Raw genomic sequence first — 20,446 nt, 5'->3', positions numbered from 1 at the left:
TTGGATGATCAGCCATGATCTCATTGAATGGCGGAGCAGGTTCGAGGGGCTGAATGGCCTACTCCTGCTCCTATCTTCTATGTTTCCAGTCTTCTCCAATACAGTTTGCCATTGTGGGACTTGAGCTCTCAACTCCTGGGTTGCTAGTCCAGTTTCGAAGCCATGACGCAACGTTTGTTGGTGCTTGCTTTCTCGTTTAACATCTTCGCTGTTTGATTTGATTTTTTTTTGGTAAATCTTGCAATTTTCATCTTTAAAATGGTCATTCCTGTTGCACTTGTTTCGGCATTGATGTGGATTTGTGCTAGCCAACATGGCAGTTGATTTTTATTGACTGCATACATTAAAAAAAAAACCTGTCTGAAATTACTTGGCTGTAGTAAATCATTTTAGCTGTGGACATGGCTGGAATGTAAATTTTCCTTTAATCATTGTTAGGGTGGGAGGCTAGTTGGTTGGTCTATTCACTGCCTTTTCACAATGCAACAGCTTGCGCAAGTGACTGTGATGATTCTGCCTGATAATTTTCTCATTTCCATCCCAACTGATCTTGGTTCCTACCAGTACAGCAGAGACTGAGAATGTGATGTGCAGCAGCGTGCAATCTGCCACTTTCTGCACAAGCTTGCATTACTAAAATCTATTTCTGATTTTGTTGTATAATCTGAATTCCATGCAGTACCGCTTCTCGGCCCCAGTGCGTAAGTATTGACCTTTGTTACATATTGTAAAAATGGGATGTTCTGTGCCTGATCTAAAACTTCATTGTCAATACAGTGGAAAATGAATGGGATTTGTTAGTGAATGACAAATTTACTGCTAACTTCATGGGTGCTATTGGGAGTTTGTCCCAAATGATTTGTGAGATTAAATTCCTGTTGAGTTAATTGTTTTTCTTTCAACCTAACTGTAGGACCCCAATGTAATTATTGTCAACCTTTTTCCTGTGTGCTAATGCAGTTGTTTAATTTTTTAACTTAGTAAATTGTAGAACTATGTTGTGTTTGACAAGTTATTTTTTGTTGTTGAAGAAAACCCTGGCCTCGATCACTTTAAATTGTTGATGCATTTTATGCTTTGGTGTAAAACTGTGGGGCGTAAGTAGACAGCAAATGGAATTAAATTAACTTAAGGAACCTCAGTAATACTTCCGTTGCTTTCAATGTGCAAACCAAGTGTTGAAGCAACTCAGAAAAGCTCTGATATATAGTCAGTGGTAGAATATCAGTCTGCAGGCGTTAGGCTACAGTTTTACAATGTGCTGGTCAGACCACATTTGGAACACTGTGTTCAATTTTGAATGCAATGCCTCAAAATTCCTTTTGGATGAATCATGTGCTGCCGTGTGATTTTCTTGTCTTGAGGTAGAAGAATGTACACTTTTAAACTGGCTTGGGTCATAAACCACTAGACAAATGTAATGACCGTTAGAACACTTAAATGAGTCATATTGAGCACCAACTCACTGACAGTAAGTACAGACTTTACTGTTCTCCTTGGTATCAAAACAGCAAAGAAACTGCGCTAACTCTCAACATAAAACAAACCCGTGAAACATGGGTCCTTTTACTTCTGTGGGTATCCAACAGTACGGAGTCCTCTGGATAGCCTTGTACCCAGGTTGACTGACTGCAGCCTGGTTATAATGCAGCTGAGATACAGCTCCAAATAAGAACATAAGAACATAAGAAATAGGAGCAGGAGTAGGCCAATCGGCCCCTCGAGCCTGCTCCGCCATTCAATAAGATCATGGCTGATCTGATCCTAACCGCCAATCCACTATCACAGAACCACCTCCTGAATCTAACAGAATTAGACACACGAAATAGGAAATACGAAATTTCCTTGAAGATATTTTGGACTGAAAGGAATTAAAACCTAAATGTCACTACTCTCTTAGCCAAACTTAGGTGGTGAATTATTCCAAGAATTCAGATTGGTATTTGCCCGTGTTGAAACGGATTCTTTTGCCCTCAATCTGGTTCAGTACAAACACTGAGTCGAATACTGGTTGAGTTCAACAGTTGTTTTATTCTGTTGTCCCGGGAGACTTACTCTGATACAGCACAGTTCTGACTCCAGCAGAGTCTCGACAGGTTCCACCAGAGCAAGTAATCTTTCATACAGAGTACCACATTATTATACTTGCTTTTGAGAAGACATTAACACATCTTACAGTCTGCACCAATCCCGAGCTGGGCACGTACACATTTAAATTGATTTCCTGGCCTGGCAGTTTGAAATAAAGAAGTCACATTTCACTGAATGGTTTATAGTTTAGGAAATATGCGGGTAATGGTTTCACGATCACCTAATCAGTATGGTAATGTGTTTTCTGATCGCCTATTGTCTGTATATCCTCTGCACTGCGCCCTACACTGTTTCCACCAGCAAGGTGTGACATTGTGGGTGCCAGCCATATTAGCAGCCACAGATCAGTTTAGCTTTTCCCGAGTTAACATGATCATCTCTTACAATATGCAAGTGACTCCGCGATGTCGACATTGCACCACCATTTTAGGCTAACAGGATCCTCCATTTTAGATTGACAGGGTCCTTGGCCATGCGAAGCGAGTTGTTACCCTATTTTTGCATTCTATATCCTCACCCGCACAGATGTAGTTATTGGAACAAACGCAGTGTAAACACCTGCACAGGATGCTTGTAATCCAGTGAAATGGTTTGACCCATTGGTCGGTTCCAAACATTGTTCTGAGAGATGGGGCCCCAGTCCATCTGCAGCTAGCAAGGCCTAGTCCTGGGTTGCCCTATCAGCCAGTCTGGCGTGTGGATTCTTTACAGCCTATAGAATCGGCGAACGCTATTCAGTTTTAAACCTGTGTCCTGTGACCAGGGAAAGTGCAATAAAACAATCATGGGCAAAAATGCTTCACTTCTGTCACAATTACTTTAAGCTACATCAAGAAAGTAGGACCAGAGGACAAAGCGGAAATTAGTAGAGAGCAAATTTGGAATTGTTGTCAGGAAATCCTTTTTTACTCGGTGGCATAGTGGTTAGCACTGTTGCCTCACAGCGCCAGGGACCGGGTTCAAATCCGGCCTCGGGTGACTGTGGAGTTTGCACATTCTCCCCGTGTTTGCGTGGGTTTACTCCGGGTGGTCCGGTTTCCTCCCACAGTCCAAAGATGTGCGGGTTAGGTTGATTGGCCATGATAAAAATTGGCCCTTAGTGTTAGGGGGGATTAAATACGTGGGGTTACGGGGATAGGGCTTGGGAGGGATGGCTGTCGGTGTAGGGACCGGGTGCTAGGGTTTGGATGATCAGCCATGATCTCGTTGAATGGCGGAGCAGGCTCGAAGGGCCAAATGGCCTACTCCTGCTCCTATCTTCTAGGTTTCTATGTAAATCTACCAGGTGTGAGCAAAGCAAAAGATTGTAGTTATTCCGAGTACAATGGGATACCATGAGAAGAGAGTTTAAATATGAAAGTACAGGAAACTTTGTGCTATCCGGCACCGACGGGACCGAGCTGCTGCCGTTCCCTCAAAACTGCTGGACACTCCAGAGCTAATGTTGAAACTTACGGAGATTTTCATCTCCGTATGAATCAACAAACCCTGTTGCTTAGCAACAGCCTCTAAACAGTCGGCAAGCGTCTCTGTAGCGTCTCTAGCTGAAACTGTTTCTTAGCTACAGACCTTGCAGAGCTTGACTGTTCAAAAAAAGCAAAGAAACGAAAAGAATAAAAAACGGCTCCTGATTTTTGCCGGTGGCTCGAGCTTGCTGGACGGTTCGCCTCCGGATAACTCAAAGTTTCCTGTATCTGCTTTGGGTCAAATGGCCGTTTCTCTTAAGTGACCTTTCTTGTTTTCTCATTTGATAGACATTTCACTTAGGATGGCATAAATCATGAAACTGAACCAGAAATATTTCCACTGATGCAGTGCAGAAGTAAACAATGGGCTATTTTTGAGATTGAAATTGGTTATACTCACGAGAACAATGGGATAGAAAAGATTCTTGGTCTGCGATGTAAAGATATCGAAGATAATGTTAAATATTTGGCAAGGTGATGGAGATCTCAGCAGAGCAGAAAGATTGTGGTTGACTGGGGGAGGGGGAGAAATCAACTCCAGAAGTTGATTTACTGTAGGATAACTGGAAACCCTTGAGTTTGGACTGAGTGGAACGCATTCGAATTCTGATTTTGCTACCCATTTAAAAGTTGATGTGTGAGTTTGACTAAGAATAGACTTTTCTAATTGTCGCCTACATGTGGTGAAATAACAGCTGGTAGGTGATGAGTGAGGGAGAAAAGCGATAAAGAAATCTTAAGTCTGACACTTTTTGGAGGAACATTGCAATTTACTAATCTTTTTATTTGTGTGAGGAGATTTGGTGCCTTACGCAAGCATAATTGTAGGAAACTGAGTCTATAAATTGGCTCGGAGGATGTTGGAAAATCCCATTTTATTGATGCTGAATCCACAGTTTTAACACTGGTGACTGGTGAACAGAAGTAAGAGTCAATAAAAACGAGTCAATATAAATGCACAGCAGGTAGGTTTGTCTGAAAAGCGATGAGATAGGTTAACGTTTCAGGTGTGGACTGTTCGTCAGAAGGGGGAACTGGGAATGCAAGTGCCCCTCTTTTATACGACTGAACAAAATAGTCACGAGGAGGGACCCTTTGTTTTGTATAGTTATACGAAAGGGTTTGCTTATTTCCCAGTTCCCAGTGTTGACGAGAGGCCTACACCCTGAGCTTGAATCCATCTCTTTTTGCAGGTGGACGGACCTGTTGCGTATTTCCAGCAGCATCTGTCTTTATTTGATTTCCAGCATTTTCAGGGTTTTTTTTCCCTTCTTAATTGAGCCCCCAATAATTCTGGCTTCAGAGAGGTTCAACAGAAAATGTAAATTTGTCTCCAGTTACCTGCCTTAACTGATGCAGCTTGATTCCATGAATGTAGAGCTAAATATCCATCTGCTCAAGACGGGCATTGTATTTTCTGGCACTTAATGCAAAGGCTAGTTTTATTTTTAGTGACAGCTTCTGTTCTATTACTAGGTGTGCAGGGCCACAGGCTGGGAAAACACCATCAGGAAGAAGCGAGAGGACCATCGTGCAATATGGAAGCTGTTGGGGCAGAAGGTGAAAATGAAAAAACTCTGGTAACTATTTGTTTTCGGATGTAGAGCTGAAGTATTGCATTGAAAATAAGCAATCGATGTTGGAAATAGAAGTCAAAAGAAAAAAAAATGACTTAAACTTATATAGCATTTTCACATCCTCAGGATGTCCCAAAGTATTTTACAGCCAATCAAGTACTTTCGAAGTGTAGTCACTGTTGTAATGTAGGAAAGGGAGTTGAGGTCCAAAATTGTGTAGCTGACCGGCCTTGTTGAATTGCGTAGAATCTACAGCACAGAAACTGCCCAATTGGTCTATGCAGGAGTTTATACTTCACATGAACCTCCTCCCACTCTATTACCTGATTTCCCCCCCCCCCCCCACTGTCCCCATATCCCTCGATTCCCCTTCTCTCTCATGTATGCATCAAGCACCCCTTAAATATGTCATTGCGATCTGCTTCAACTACTTCATGCAACAGCGGGTACCCCAGAGTCTCTTTAATACCTAATAGAAGAATGAGAGGGGATCTCATTGAAACTTATCACATTCTAACAGGACTAGACAGACTAGATGCAGGAAGGATGTTCCCGATGGCCGGGGAGTCCAGAACCAGGGGTCACAGTCTAAGGATAAGGGGTAAGCCATTTAAGACAGATGAGGAGGAATTGCTTCCCCCAGAGAGTGGTGAACCTGTGGAATTCTCTACCACAGAAGGCAGTTGAGGCCAATTCATTAAATATATTCAAGAAGGAGTTAGATATATTTCTTAAGGCTAAAGGGATCAAGGGGTATGGGGAGAAAGCAGGGACAGGGTACTGAATTTGGATGATCAGCCATGATTGCATTGATTGGCGGAGCAGGCTCGAGGGGCCGAATGGCCTACTCCTGCTCCTATCTTCTATGTTTAAATCATAAATCTATGTTGAAAGTTGTGAACAACTTCAAAATGCACTTTACCCTGTGCCATTTCAACGATTTGAATATTGCTGTGCAAGTCGCATTCCTTTTTCATCCACCACCCCCCCCCCCCCCCCCCCCCTTCCCGAAACACACTCTTAAGCCTACATGGTTAAGTTCTTGTTCGGTAGAACACTGCTTATGTTGACAATTCCATTCAGCATCTGCTCAGGCTCATTGGCTGAGTCTCCTTGGCACAATTACTAACTCCAGGTTGTGCAAATATTTATTTTTATTGAACGAAAGGGAAAAATAAGGTTGTTCAATATTAGGTCAGGCTAGTGGTGCAAGTGAAACAAGTTACACAAATGCAAAAGTAATAGAATTTTTGTGTGCTGAAGACTAAATTTGAACCTGGATTTGAACGGGTTGCATTAATTTGAAGATTCGATGATTATGGTTTTGTTTGCGTGTCCGTGCAAGCATTTAAAAGACCGTATATGCAGCTTCTCTCCTCCCTGCTTCAAGCTGCACTGTCTGGGGTTGATGCTTGAGCTGCATATTGAGTTGGTTTTAGTACATGTGGGGTGGGATGCTAGCTGATATCTTCTATTCTTCATTTGCGAGGTGCTAGCAATATGCGCCTTGAGGTGTGGAACCGTAATACTAGCTCCTGTTGTGGCTGTGCAGAGTGAGTATCGGAGGCCTTTCAATTGTCTTTCTGACCGCAAAGCTACAAGTCCAAATGGACTTGAAGCAAAAAAACACTGGAATAAAAAATAAAACTGGAAACAAACTATAGTTTCCAATAATACTTTGTCAATGTGCACCTACTGAAGTTGTTAACATATAATGTCTAAAGATTATAAATTTGTGCCATTTTAATTTGAATATTTGCTGAATTGCATTTCTTCGTATTTGAAAGCTAGGCCTAGCCAAGTTCGTATCAATAAGGGAAAAAGTTCTCCAATTTATAAAAAGATGAATTAATAAATTACATTATGCCCATATATTTGGTTATGCCATTTTGTTAATCTGAGTATTCTAAGAAAAAAATTGTTATCTGAGTAATTTGTGGGCTGTGTCGTCCAGCTGCTTTCAGCTTTCTATGTTTACAGTTCCTTGCCCAGCCTGCTGTGGTTGTTTACACTTCAGCTGCTTCCTTATATTTAAAAAATAAAGTTTGCTCCCTCATTTTTCTTGGTTGATAATGCAATATGTGCCACAATCAGCGTTTTATAAAATGTGCTTTGGAGTCAGTTTAAACCTCCATTCAAGTCTTTATTTGGCAATGTCACAAGCGCACCCTTGGCTGAATATTGGGTGAGGATCTAAAGGTCTATTGGGATTTTGGAAACTGTACTGTTGTGCAAATCAGTGCCTTCAGGAGAGGAGAGGTGGGGGGAGATTTAAAACAGAACTCGTTTGGACCAAGCAAGAATAAAAGCAATTGTGCCATATCTTCTGCCAATAGATTCCCTGTTTTAGCTGCCAACCATGACCTGAAGTACACCATGTGTAGATTGGGTTTGCAGAGATTGCAACAAACACATTCACCTTGCTTAAGTTATTTAGTGTTGCTGTTGGATAAAACATTAGCAATGCCATGGAATTTCTTCCATGGCAAAAGTGAGATGTGGGGTGTCTAAGTATCAGTGATAGTAACGGCTGAGTTATTTATATGTTCTTAGCTGGGGGCTAACGTATGGCAATAGAGGGACTTAAAAACTTCTGCCATCTGATTTGCTTTTGACAACACTACTTGAAATGGAGGTGAAGTACTTCTCTAAATGTTAGCCGTGGCTCAGTGGGCAGCACCCTCGCCTCTGAGTCAGAAGGTTGTGGGTTCAAGTCCCACTCCAGGGGCTTGAGCCCAAAAATCTAGGCTGACACTCCAGGGGAGTGCTGCACTGTCGGAGGTGCTGTTTTTCGGATGAGATGTTAAACCAAGGCCCCGTCTGCTCTCTCAAGTGGATGTAAAAGATCCCACGGCACTATTTCGAAGAAGAGCAGGGGAGTTCTCCCCGGTGTCCTGGGCCAATATTTATCCCTCAGTCAACATAACAAAATCAGATTATCTGTGTGCAAATTGGTTTCCTACATTACAACAGTGACTACACCAAAAGTACTTCATTGGCTGTGAAGTGTTTTGAGACGTCTGATGGTCGTGAAAGGCGCTGTATAAATGCTAGTCTTTTTCTTTTTGAGATGCAGTGTTAGCAAGGACTCCCATTTTGGTTTGTACTTCAGTAGCCCATAAAATTGGTAGATGCTGTTATAATTGCAGTCGCTACCAGAATAGTCCAAGTATGAGGCTCTGCAGAGGAGAAAATGTTTCCCCCCCCCCCCCCCAACCCCTTATAGAAACACTGAAATAAGCCCAGTTCCGTTTGTTAAAAGGTTACTGTCATTTTTTTTACCCAGTAACTTGATATGTGATAAACTTTCATATCATTTCATATCTTCACATCTTGGAGAACTGTGTGAAGTTGTGGAAGGAGCCACAGGCAGATTACCAGTCTCACCGGTGAGATATGACACTCCTTCCATGGCCATAACCATCTTTATACCAACCGATAGGGTCATTATTCCTTTGTAAAGGAAGGGTCTTACAGGCTCCCACAACCCGTACAATAGACGGGTTTGGGGAGGGGTCAGTCACCTACACTAAGCTGGATGTTTTTCATGTATGAAGCCTTTTGATGGAGGGAAATGGCCCAAATGCTTTTAGCAAACAATGATCTGAAACTTGAAGGTTTTTTTTTCCCCCCCAAGATGTGCCGGCCATACCCTGAAGGGCAGCTGACTAGTGGGACTTGTGCTAACTTCAGCACTTCAACAGCATTTAATGATTGACGGCATGGTTGATGAACAAAAATACTGATTTTTGCAGTCTGAAAGCAGAACCTGACTTTGTGATGCATTAAACCCTTGCTCCGTTACTAATCTCATCTTGGGGTTTTAAAGAGTAAATAACAGCAGGAAAGCTCCTCAATTTAACAGGACCCAGTTTGGATATCGATTATTGGCGGAGTGGTTGTATCCACATTCCATCATTCTCGGTATCTCCTTTTTGGAGCCTTGTTTATCAATTTGCTTTTTTGCTTTACTTCACTTTTCTGTTTGTTATCTGATGACCTGTGTCATTAAGTGTTTCTTGTCTTTCCCTGAAACTATTTGACGATTGTTCTATTATAGACGCTCTTGCAGCCTTGGAAGCCAGTTCAGATCAAGGACTTTGTTTTCAGGTAAAATAGCATGGCAAGTATCCGTGGCTGCAAACATTGTCTGTTCAATTGCCACCAGCAGTCTCTCTTTAACTAATTAATTTCAGGAGGTGTTCTTGCAGCTTTGGTTTCCCCTGAAATTCACCGGAAGTTGAGTTTCCAATGTCAGTTTAGCTGTGAAAGGAGTAGGTTTCTTCTGAGGAAGTACAAATCAGACAAGGAGTCAGCTGCACTGATCTCACAAACCGTTTGACCAGAACCTTGACTCTGAAAGTCAGGGGCGGGAAGAGAGGATTGGAGAGGAGGAAAATAAGGAAGTTGGGAAACCAAAGCAAAATTAATTGGTAGAGGTTAAAATAAAACCAATTATTTTTAGGGAAATCTCACTGCTGGAGGAAATGGCTTCTTGCTTCACAGTGGAAAATATTTGTCATCGCTTAACTTCTAATCCATTTGTGTAATAGTTAAGCAGGCATGTGGTTTGATGTGCAAATATGCTTTGACTTTGAGTTGACATTGCTTATTTCTGTGGCTGTCGTGCTGAGCGCTCTGACACCAGGGGTGTGAGCAAGTAGCACATTTGCATAACTGGTGACCATATCTTTCAGCAAGCTAATAGTTTCATAAACACAAGAATTTTTCAACTGAGATTGACATTTTTTGATGTTTTAGCCTATTCAAATTGTGGTAGGTAAGAGGAAGTGGGAGTGACTCTTCATTTCCTGCCAATACCCTTTAATTTTTATCATGTCAGCAGCTTCTGAATCGTAGACACTGTACAGGAGAAGACATGTTCTGTACATTTTAATCTTAATGGATTCTGGTACTTGTACTGTCCTTGTTGGTAATGGGCTGGTCTTTTATATTACTTTGAAGCCCCAGATGTGCAGTCAAATGCAGGCACCATGCAGCGATTGTAATTTTATGGTACTTCCTGTACATAGGAACAGGAGTAAACCTTTCAGCCCCTCAGGCCTTTTCTGTCACTCAGATCATTGCCGATATGCAATTCAACTCCATTTACCTGCCATTGCACCATATCCCTTGACACCCTTACCTAACAAAAATCTTCTCAAGCTCAGTCTTGAGAATTCTAATTGATCCAAAATTCACAGCCTATTGAGGGAGAGTGTTCCAGATTTTCACTCCCCTTTGTGTGGAAAAAGTGCTTCCTGGTTTCATTCCTAAATGGCCTAACTTCAATTTTAACATGCTGCCATCTTGACGTGGATTGCCCCACCAGAGGGAATAGTTTATCGACCCCATCGAATCACAGAAACCCCACAGTGCAGATAGAGGCCATTTCGGCCCATCGAGCCTGCACCGACACATATCCCACCCGATCCCCGTAACCCCTACACCAACACATATCCCACCCGATCCCCGTAACCCCACGTATTTAATCCCCCTAACACTAAGGGTCAATTTTATCATAGCCAATCATCCTAACCCGCACATCTTTGGACTGTGGGAGGAAACCGGAGCACCCGGAGAAAACCCACGCAAACACGGGGAGAATGCGCAAACTCCACACAGACAGTCACCCGAGGCCGGATTTGAACCCGGGTCCCTGGCGCTGTGAGGCAACAGTGCTAACCACTATGCCACCCTTAATCATTTTAAATACCTTAATTAGATCAAACCTCAACTGTCTAAACTTAAGGGAATACAAGCATGCTCTCCTAAGGCAACCCTTTAAGCCCCAGTATCATTCTACTGAATCTGAGCTATCCCCTGTGCAAAGCAAATGTATCTTTCCTGAGACTTTGTGCCCAAAACTGAATGCAGCACTCCAGGTTGGGTCTGACCAAGGCTCTGTACAACTGAAACATCACTTCCTTTGGCTTCTAATCCCCTTAAGATTAAAGTCAACATTCCATTAGCCTTTTTGATTACGTTTTGTACCTGTGCACTAGCTTTTAGTGATTTGTGTACATGAATATCTAAATCCCGTTGCTCCTCCACAGCTAACACACACTCATAATTAAGAAAATATTCCGATTTTTCTTTCCCTGATCCGAAGTGGTTGACCTCTCACTTCCCAACATTGAACTCCATCTGTCATAGTTTTGCCCACTCACTTAGCTGTCTGTACTTTAACTTCCTGCTGCCATCTGCACAACTTACTTTGCCTCCTAACTTAGTGTCATTGCATACAACTTTCTCAGTGCCGACTCCTGAATTTTGCCGGTGGATCGAGCATTCCGGAGAGTTAACCTCCGGATAAACCAAAGTTTCCTGTATATGGTGAAAAGCTGAGACCCAGTACAGATCCCTGGGGAACACCTCTTGTCTCTTCCTGCCAATCGGAGAACAAACCCTTTATCCCTACTCTGTCTCCTACCTCCCAACCAATTACCAGCATTGGTTACCTCCAATTCTGTGTGCTTTCATTTTTTTCAAATGAGCTCCTTTTCAAAACCTTATCAAATGCCTTCTGGTATATTGACAGGTCTGTAGTTACCTTGGGTTCTGTCTTCCCTCCCTTGTTGGAAAAATGGAGGCACTTTTTCAATCCAAAGGCACAATTCCTAAATCGAGTGAGCTTTGGAAAATTATGAGTAAAGTTTCTGTAATTTCCTCACCTATTTTGATATCCTGGGGTGGAAACCATCAAGTCCTGGAGATTTGCCTATCTCAAGTCCCATTATTTTCTCCGTTACCATTTTAAAAAAAAACTTAAATTAAATCCATTACGTTTCTCCGTGACTTAATTTTACCAATGGTATTTTATGCTCTTTCTCCACATCACAACGGATGCAAAGTACTCCTTTACCAAGACTGCCATTTCCTTATTGTGCGTTCATAGTCTCACTTGCATTTATCTTTGATGGGCCGATATTTCCTGTTACCACTCTCTTAACTCTTAATATGTTTAGAAAACCTTTGTAGTTTTATGATGGATATTCAACTCTTTTCATTCAGAAGTGAATAGTGGCAGTACAGGAGGTTGCACAAGTTTTGAAAACAGGCAATAAATGTATGGTTATTGGGATCGCTGCAGTTATACTGTGGTTGACACCGAAGAAATCTAATTAAAGATGACCACTTGGAGTAGGTCTCACGAATGTTGGTGTACTTTTGAAGTTGGGTGACCACCAGCATTTTTTGGTCTATTTTGGCAAACTTAAATTTGTTTCATTTACTTAGAGGTCAATTGTGTTTTAGCAGGGGTGTTCCATTGACTCAAAAGAGCCAGTTTGTTTCCCAGTTCCACACTGTAGCCCCGAGAGCTGCCCAGGGCCATGTTTGTTCATTCTCTCTCTACCTTCTACCTTCCTCCCCTCCCCCCCCCCCCCCCCCTCTCCTGTTCCTCCTCCCACAGCACAGCCAGGCTGGCTCTCTACACCCTCTCCGAAGAGCAAGTAAATCCTAGCTTTCTCAACAACCAGCCAGAGTGCCGTGGGACTCCTAGCTTGACTGCCTGAGCATGTTTCTCTCGCATTCTCTTGTGTGTTCTGTTCTCTTCTCTCCACCCACACTGACCTGGGAGCTGCAATGCTCCACCCCAATGTTCCAGTTTTCTTTGCCATCTGCATCTACGTCACCACATCCTGAACAGCCTGTTCACTACTCCCAACCCACTCTGTGTTGTTTGCCATGTTGCTGTGTACCCTTGGTTTTAGCAAACATAAGACGTAGAATTTCAGTTAAGGAACATTGTGTAGGAGATGTACAGAAGAGAGATGAGGGAAGGAGAGACCTTGGTTAAGAGTGGGGGTGGGGCAATGCACATGAATTAGAGCTAACAAAGTGCGTGAGAAACTGAGTGAGAGCGAGAAACACACACAAACCGTTTGAAATATAGCAGACAAAAAACGGAGAGACCTTGTTTTTGTCTGAGAAAAGCCACAGTGGTGGTGGTATCTGTTTTAGTTTTAGTCTAAACTTCTGATCTGTGGTAATTTATCATTTTGCAAATATTTGGTGACTATATTATGAGACTCTGTTAAATGCAGAAAGCAGATTGCTGAAAGTGTTATGACTTTGTAATTGTTAGACCTTGGGTACATACGTCACGAGATGGGGGGGAGGTGTAAAGCAAGAGGGGAGAGTTGGCTATTTGGAAGGGGAAGTAATCTTCAGATGTTGGAAAACCATGGGAATCTAAAATGTACATATGTTAATGCACGGCATATAAGAAACAAAAATGGAGGAAACTACAGTCATTGAAAGAACGGAAGACTTGCATTCACGACCTCATGACATTCCAGAGCGCCTTAGTCAGTGAAGTACTTTTTTGAAGTATAGTCAGTGTTGTAATGTAGGGAAACATGGCAGCCAATTTCAAGCACAGCAAGATTCCACAATCCGCAATGTGATAATGACCAGATAATTTTTTTTAGTGATGTTGATTGAGGGATAAATATTGGCCCCAGGACACCAGGGAGAACTCCCCTGCTGTTCTTTGAAATAGTGCCATGGGATCTTTTACATCCACCTGAGAGAGCAGACGGGGCCTCGGTTTAATGTCACATCCAAAGGACGGCACCTCCGACAGTGCAGCGTTCCCTCAGTATGGTACTGGAGTGTCAGCCGAGATTTTTGTGCTTAAGTCTCTGGAGTGGGGGGCGTGAATGAAATGGGAAATCACAACCCAATAGGAGCAACTGAAATGTGGCTGCAACTGGGTCAGGATTGGCCATTAAATATCCCTGAATATAAAACTTAAAAGATGGATAGTATGAACGGTAGCTGTATTAATTAGAGCCAGTGGGTGGAATTTTGAGGGTCGTACCACCAGCATGGCTTCACGTGCCTGGAGGCTTTCTGGAAAATCGCAGGAGCAGTACTAGTAATAGTCCTCGCAGTGGATGAAAGTTTGCAGGCGAAGTACCCATGGTTTTCTTTTTAAACCGCCTGCTCTGCATGATGCCCCGTTAATGGTGCAGTGCCTCAAAGTTCCACTCCGATTTATAACAGTAAGGAATAAAAATCCAAACGGAACCCATTTAGATTGAACTAAGGAATAACAAGCAACTGGTATTATATAGACTGATGAACAGTGGAAAGGAAATCAAGGATGAAATTTGGAATTGGATCAAAGAGTAGTGTATTAACAACAACAACGTGCATTAATATATCACCTTTAACATAGTAAAAGATCACAGGCGCTTTGCAGGAGTGATTATCAAACAAAATTTGACACCGGGACACACGAGATATTAGGACAGGTGACAAAAAGCTTGGTCAAAGATGTAGGTTTTAAGAAAGCTACAAAAAGGGTCAAATAGGATGGCAAGGTTGCAAACAGTCTTGTTTACTAAAGTTTCTAACAGTAAATATGTAACAGTATTGTATGAAGATTGTTACCCAAAGTAAACTAGAATGGGGGCAATATGGCGAGACAGGGAAAGTTTTTTTGCAGTGTCTTAAAGACTGTCTTCTCAGTCAATGTATTGCTAATGCAGCGAGAAAGGAAGGAAGCCGTGATTTGGATCTGTGTAATGAGGCAGAACAAGGAGATGATCTGAAAGTACATTTGGGAAGCAGTGACCAATATAATTAGGGTTAGTGCAAGAAAAGAATAAGTTGAAGTCGAGGGTACTTGACTGGGGGTGGCAAGCAAATTATAAGGAGATAAAAAGGGACCGTGCTCAGATTATATGGGAGGAAAAAATTCCAAATAGATTTGTAGATCAGCAATGGGAATTGATAAAAAGGAGGTTGGATGAAGTTTGAAATTTAACTGCAAGTAGTATTACATGGCAGATTAAAAAAAAAGCCAGGACAAAGATTAAAAATGTAAGAAAGCTACAGAAAGGGTGATTAGATTTGAATGAGCAATAAGTACGAGAGAAAATATGTAAAAAGTATAGAGGGGGAAGAAAAAAATTCTCCAAAAACACGAGTCGCAAGAGGATAGTCAAGTTAAGGGTGGGGCCACTAAGGAGGACGCCAACTTGTCGATTGGAGGAATGGCAGAATTGTTAAATATGCACTTGGCCACTGTTTTCGTAGAGAAGCTTTCATATTGAAATTGTAGAGCTGAGTGTGCAACAGCCAATGAAGGCAATCATCAATGGTATCAAAGAAGTTAATCAAACTTAACATATCTTTAGGGGAAGAAAATAGCAGAGGCCCTGACTCTAAATATCCAGAATTCTCTGTAAAGGAAAAATTGTGGCATAGGACTGCAGTCTGGCAAATATGAATTCCCCTCACCCCCCTCAAAAAAGAGTAAGCCAGGAAATTATATTTCAGTTACTAGTAAGTTTTTGGTGAACTACTAGAGTCTACAATAATATGGGATAAAATTACTCCGCAAACATTTGTAAAGGGCAGATTGTGCTTGACTGAATAACAGTGAGAATAGATAAAGGAACTGCAGTGGATGTAGTTTATATGGATTTTTGAAAGGCATCAGATACCGCCGCACAAGAGTCTTGGAACAAATGTAATGCCACATGGAATTAAGGGGAACATGTACCAAAGACACATGATCTGGACTTCGGAAGTAGTAGAACATGGAAATTCACTAATGGCGCCTTTATTATGACACATTCATTATAAACACAGCTACCCCCCCTCAAGATAAATTTCATTTTATGAATTATAATTCACAAAGATAGAATTAATTTAGAAATTTTCATTGCAGAGCTATTGGCCACTTTTCCAGTTTGGCGCAACTGTTGTAGTGGACTTTGCGGTCTGCATTACAGGCATCAGTAGCTGCTGCGACATACACCAGTAAGTCTTGCAAAAATGTGGCAGCAAGGCAAGGACAAGCAAACTCCAGTATTCCATATTCACGACAGAAATTTCACCCAAAAAACCCTTTGCACATATGACTAATTAGCGTTAGTTACAAATTTTAAATGGAGTGGAGGAGCTTGGTGTACAGCTACACAGGCCCTTAAAAGATGGCAGCACAAGCAGATGAGGTGGTTTTAGATGAAGAGAATCCTTGGATTTGTGTCGAGAGGCATAGGTTACAATAGCTTGAAGGTCATCTTGAATTTGTGCAAGACCTTGCGCTACAGTTAGTCGTGTGTACAGTTTTCGGTACCTATTTAGAAAGGATATAAAAACAGCGGAGGAGATGAAGTATCAGGTCACCAGCATCAAAACAAAATACTGCAGATGCTGGCAACCTGAAATTAATACAAAATGCTGGAAACATTCAGCAGACAGTGACTTGCAGTTGCAAAATTAACAGTGGGAGGCCTGGAGGAAGTTGCTCTTTTTGTTGTGAAAATAATGTGCAGTAAAGGTTAGATTAGAATAGGTAGGGAAAGAAATAACATTTCAGTTGAAAAGAATTAAATGAGGGAGAATAAGAAAGGGACAATGTTCAGTCTTATTTTCAAATGAAGTTGTGTTTTGAGTGCTCATTTCAGTAACCAGGCTAATATTGTAATATTACTCATAAACATTTGAGCAGCCTGGTTATTGTGATAGTGTTTCAGTATCTCTCTATATGAGGTAAAAGCTTAGCTGCCCAGCCCTGGGAGAGGAGTCATAACGGCACAGAAGGAGACCATTCGGCCCATCGAGTCCATGCCAGCTCTCTGTAGAGCAATCCAGTCAGTCCCATTCCCCCGCTCGATCCCCGTAGCCCTGCAAGTTTATTTCCCTCAAATGCCTATCCAGTCTCCCCTTGAAAACAGTGAGTGTGTCCACTTCCACTGCTTCCATCGGCAGCAAATTCCAGGTCATCACCACTCGCTGCGTAAAAAGGTTTTTCCTCACGTCCCCCCCTGTATCTCTTGCCCAAAACCTTAAATCTGTGTCCCTTAGTCCTTGTACCATCAACTAGTGGACAAATGTAAGAAGTCACACGACACCAGGTTATAGTCCAACAGCTTTATTTGAAATCACAAGCTTTCGGAGCGCTGCTCCTTCGTCAGGTGAAGTGGAGAAATGCATAAAGACACAGCTTATATCGTCAGAGAATCATGTCCGATGTTTACAGGTAACCTTTCCAACTGCCATTTATCACGCCTCGGCAGAGAGATAATCACAGCAGTCAAAGGTGTGAATGGTGTCCAAACAGGTCAGTCAGGGAAACATTACATCAAAGAACAATGAGGTGGGGTCACTGTGGTAAACCACTGTTTGTATTCCTGTTTGTCCTGTTTGTATTCCACTGTGTACATGCCTGGACATGCCTCGGCTGACTCCTCCCACAGGTCCTAGTATAAAGGTGACTGCTCCCCAGCCCTTTGTATCCTGGACCGGTCGACCACTCGAGGCAGACCTCCATTCTGTTGTTAATAAAAGCCTTTAGTTACTCTTCTAACTCTCAGTCTTTTATGAGTAATTGATAGCGCATCAGTCACAAGGGGTCAAATATTGCAGATGCTGGGGTCTGTATGAAAAACAAAAAAACAGACAAAAAACATTTTTTTTGGCTGGAAATCACAGCAGGTCCGGCCGCATCTGTGCAGAGAGAACAAGCCAATGTCGACTCGAGTCTGGATGACCCTGCACCAGGTGGGGTTACATGTAGCGTGACATGAACCCAAGATCTCGGTTAAGGCCGTCCTCATCGATTTTGCGTTGTCGTGTGTCTCGAAGGCCACCTTGGAGAATGCTTACCCGAAGATCGGAGGCTGAATGTCCTTGACTGCTGAAGTGTTCCCCGACTGGGAGGGAACACTCCTGCCTGGTGATTGTTGCGCGGTGTCCGTTCATCCGTTGTCGCAGTGTCTGCATGGTCTCGCCGACGTACCATGCTCCGGGGCATCCTTTCCTGCAACGTATGAGGTAGACAACGTTGGCCGAGTCACATGAGTATGTACCATGTACCTGGTGGGTGGTGTCCTCACGTGTGATGATGGTATCTGTGTTGATGATCTGGCATGTCTTGCAGAGGTTGCTGTGGCAGGGTTGTGTGGTGTCGTGGTCGCTGTTCTTCTGAAAGCTGGGTAATTTGCTGCGAACGATGGTCTGTTTGAGGTTAGGCGGCTGTTTGAAAGCGAGTAGTGGAGGCGTGGGGATGGCCTTAGCGAGGTGTTCGTCATCATCGATGACATGTTGAAGGCTGCGAAGAACATGGCGTAGTTTCTCCGCTCCGGGGAAGTACTGGACGACGAAGGGTACTCTGTTGGTTGTGTCCCGTGTTTGTCTTCTGAGGAGGTCTATGCGATTTTTCGCTGTGGCCCGTCGGAACTGTCGATCGACGAGTCGAGCGTCATATCCCGTTCTTACAAGGGCGTCTTTCAGTGTCTGTAGGTGTCCATCGCGTTCCTCCTCGTCTGAGCAGATCCTGTGTATTCGCAGGGCTTGTCCATAGGGGATGGCTTCTTTAACGTGGTTAGGGTGGAAGCTGGAGAAGTGAAGCATCGTGAGGTTGTCCGTGGGCTTGCGGTAGAGTGAAGTGCTGAGGTGTCCGTCTTTGATGGAGATTCGTGTGTCCAGGAATGAGACTGATTCTGAGGAGTAGTCCATGGTGAGTTTGATGGTGGGATGGAACTTGTTGATGTTATCGTGTAGTCTTTTCAGTGATTCTTCGCCGTGGGTCCATAGGAAGAAAATGTCGTCGATGTATCTGGTGTATAGCGTTGGTTGGAGATCCTGTGCAGCGAAGAAGTCTTGCTCGAACTTGTGCATGAAGATGTTTGCGTATTGGGGTGCGAATTTGGTCCCCATGGCTGTTCCGTGTGTTTGGGTAAAGAACTGGTTGTCGAAGGTGAAGACATTGTGGTCAAGGATGAAGCGGATGAGTTGTAGGATGGCGTCTGGAGATTGGCTGTTGTTGGTGTTGAGTACTGAGGCTGTCACAGCGATGCCGTCAGCGTGGGGGATACTGGTGTAGAGTGCCGAGACGTCCATCGTGGCGAGGAGTGTTCCTGGTTCAACTGGTCCGTGGGTGCTGAGCTTCTGTAAGAAGTCTGTAGTGTCGCGACAGAAGCTGGGGGTTCCCTGTACGATGGGTTTCAGGATGCCCTCGACATATCCAGAGAGGTTCTCACACAGGGTTCCGTTGCCTGATGCGATAGGACGTCCAGGTGTGTTGGCTTTGTGTATCTTTGGGAGGCAGTAGACGTCTCCCACGCAGGGAGTACGTGGGATGAGAGCATGTAGGATGCTTTGAAGGTCTGGATCGAAGGTTTTGATCAGTCTGTTGAGTTGGCGGGTGTGTTCTTTGGTCGGATCTGCGGGTAACTGTCTGTAGTGTTCCTGGTTGTCCAGTTGTCGGTATACTTCTTTGCAATAGTCCGTTCTGTTCTGTATGACGATGGCACCTCCTTTGTCTGCTGGTTTGATGACGATGTTGCGGTTGGTCTTGAGAGCGTGGATGGCGTTGCGATGTGCTCGAGTGACATTCTGGACTGTCTTGTGAGTGCGGCTGATGAATCTGGCGTTGATGCATCTCCTGACAGCTTGAGCATACATGTCAAGCTTAGGGCAGCGACCCTCCGGAGGGGTCCAATTTGACTCTTTCTTCTTCGGTTGCTGCACTGCGGATCCCTCTGTCTGCTGTTCCGGATCATTGATTGTCTCATTGGGTTCGCTGCTGACATCTTGGGATTTGTGGAAGAATTCCCGGAGCCTCATTCTCCTGATGAATTCCTCTGTGTCTGCCGCGAGACCGATGGGGTCCATTTTGGTGGTGGGGCAGAAATTGAGCCCTCGGCTGAGAACTTCAATTTCGTCTGGTTGAAGGGTGTGGTCGGACAGGTTGACGATGGATTTCCCTGTGGTTTCAACCGTGGTACCGGGGGAGGCTTGGTTGCTGCTGCTGGTGATGCCAAGTTTCTCAAGCTTCCTGTTCTTGGTGTGCATGTAGGTAGCGTAGTTCCGTTTCCTTGTTTGTTTGGCGGTGTCTCGTAGCTGGTCTGCTGCGTCCTGAGCACAGGCTGAGAACATGGACTCCATCTCGGTTTCGAGTCGACATTGGCTTGTTCTCTCTGCACAGATGCGGCCGGACCTGCTGTGATTTCCAGCCAAAAAAAATGTTTTTTGTCTTTTTTTGTTTTTCATACAGACCCCAGCATCTGCAATATTTGACCCCTTGTGACCCCACCTCATTGTTCTTTGATGTAATGTTTCCCTGACTGACCTGTTTGGACACCATTCACACCTTTGACTGCTATGATTATCTCTCTGCCGAGGTGTGATAAATGGCAGTTGGAAAGGTTACCTGTAAACATCTGACATGATTCTCTGACTATATAAGCTGTGTCTTTATGCATTTCTCCACTTCACCTGAAGAAGGAGCAGCGCTCCGAAAGCTTGTGATTTCAAATAAAGCTGTTGGACTATAACCTGGTGTTG

The 20,446-nt window shown here is 43.4% G+C and overlaps 1 protein-coding gene across 11 annotated transcripts in view; it reads left to right on the top strand.

The window, feature by feature from the left end:
* Nucleotides 1-20,446, top strand: part of osbpl8 (oxysterol binding protein-like 8) — a 197,148-nt gene that overhangs the window by 47,204 nt on the left and 129,498 nt on the right. For 4 of the 11 annotated variants that reach the window (XM_086009552.1, XM_086009537.1, XM_086009533.1 and 1 more), the window contains one exon: nt 5,034-5,137. In XM_086009552.1, coding sequence (XP_085865678.1) covers nt 5,096-5,137 — 42 coding nt within the window. In that variant the 5' untranslated portion in view covers nt 5,034-5,095. Of the gene's footprint in view, nt 1-682; nt 702-5,033; nt 5,138-9,214; nt 9,245-20,446 lie in introns of those variants that run through there. The other 7 variants (XM_086009544.1, XM_086009549.1, XM_086009536.1 and 4 more) reach the window with 5 other exon arrangements.

Source organism: Somniosus microcephalus, chromosome 16 (assembly GCF_052327205.1).
Source record: "Somniosus microcephalus isolate GS21.2 chromosome 16, FLI_Smic_1.0, whole genome shotgun sequence".
Taxonomy (NCBI): domain Eukaryota; kingdom Metazoa; phylum Chordata; class Chondrichthyes; order Squaliformes; family Somniosidae; genus Somniosus; species Somniosus microcephalus.
Note: the sequence above shows the minus strand (reverse complement) of the source record. Positions and strands in the feature narration are given on the sequence as shown.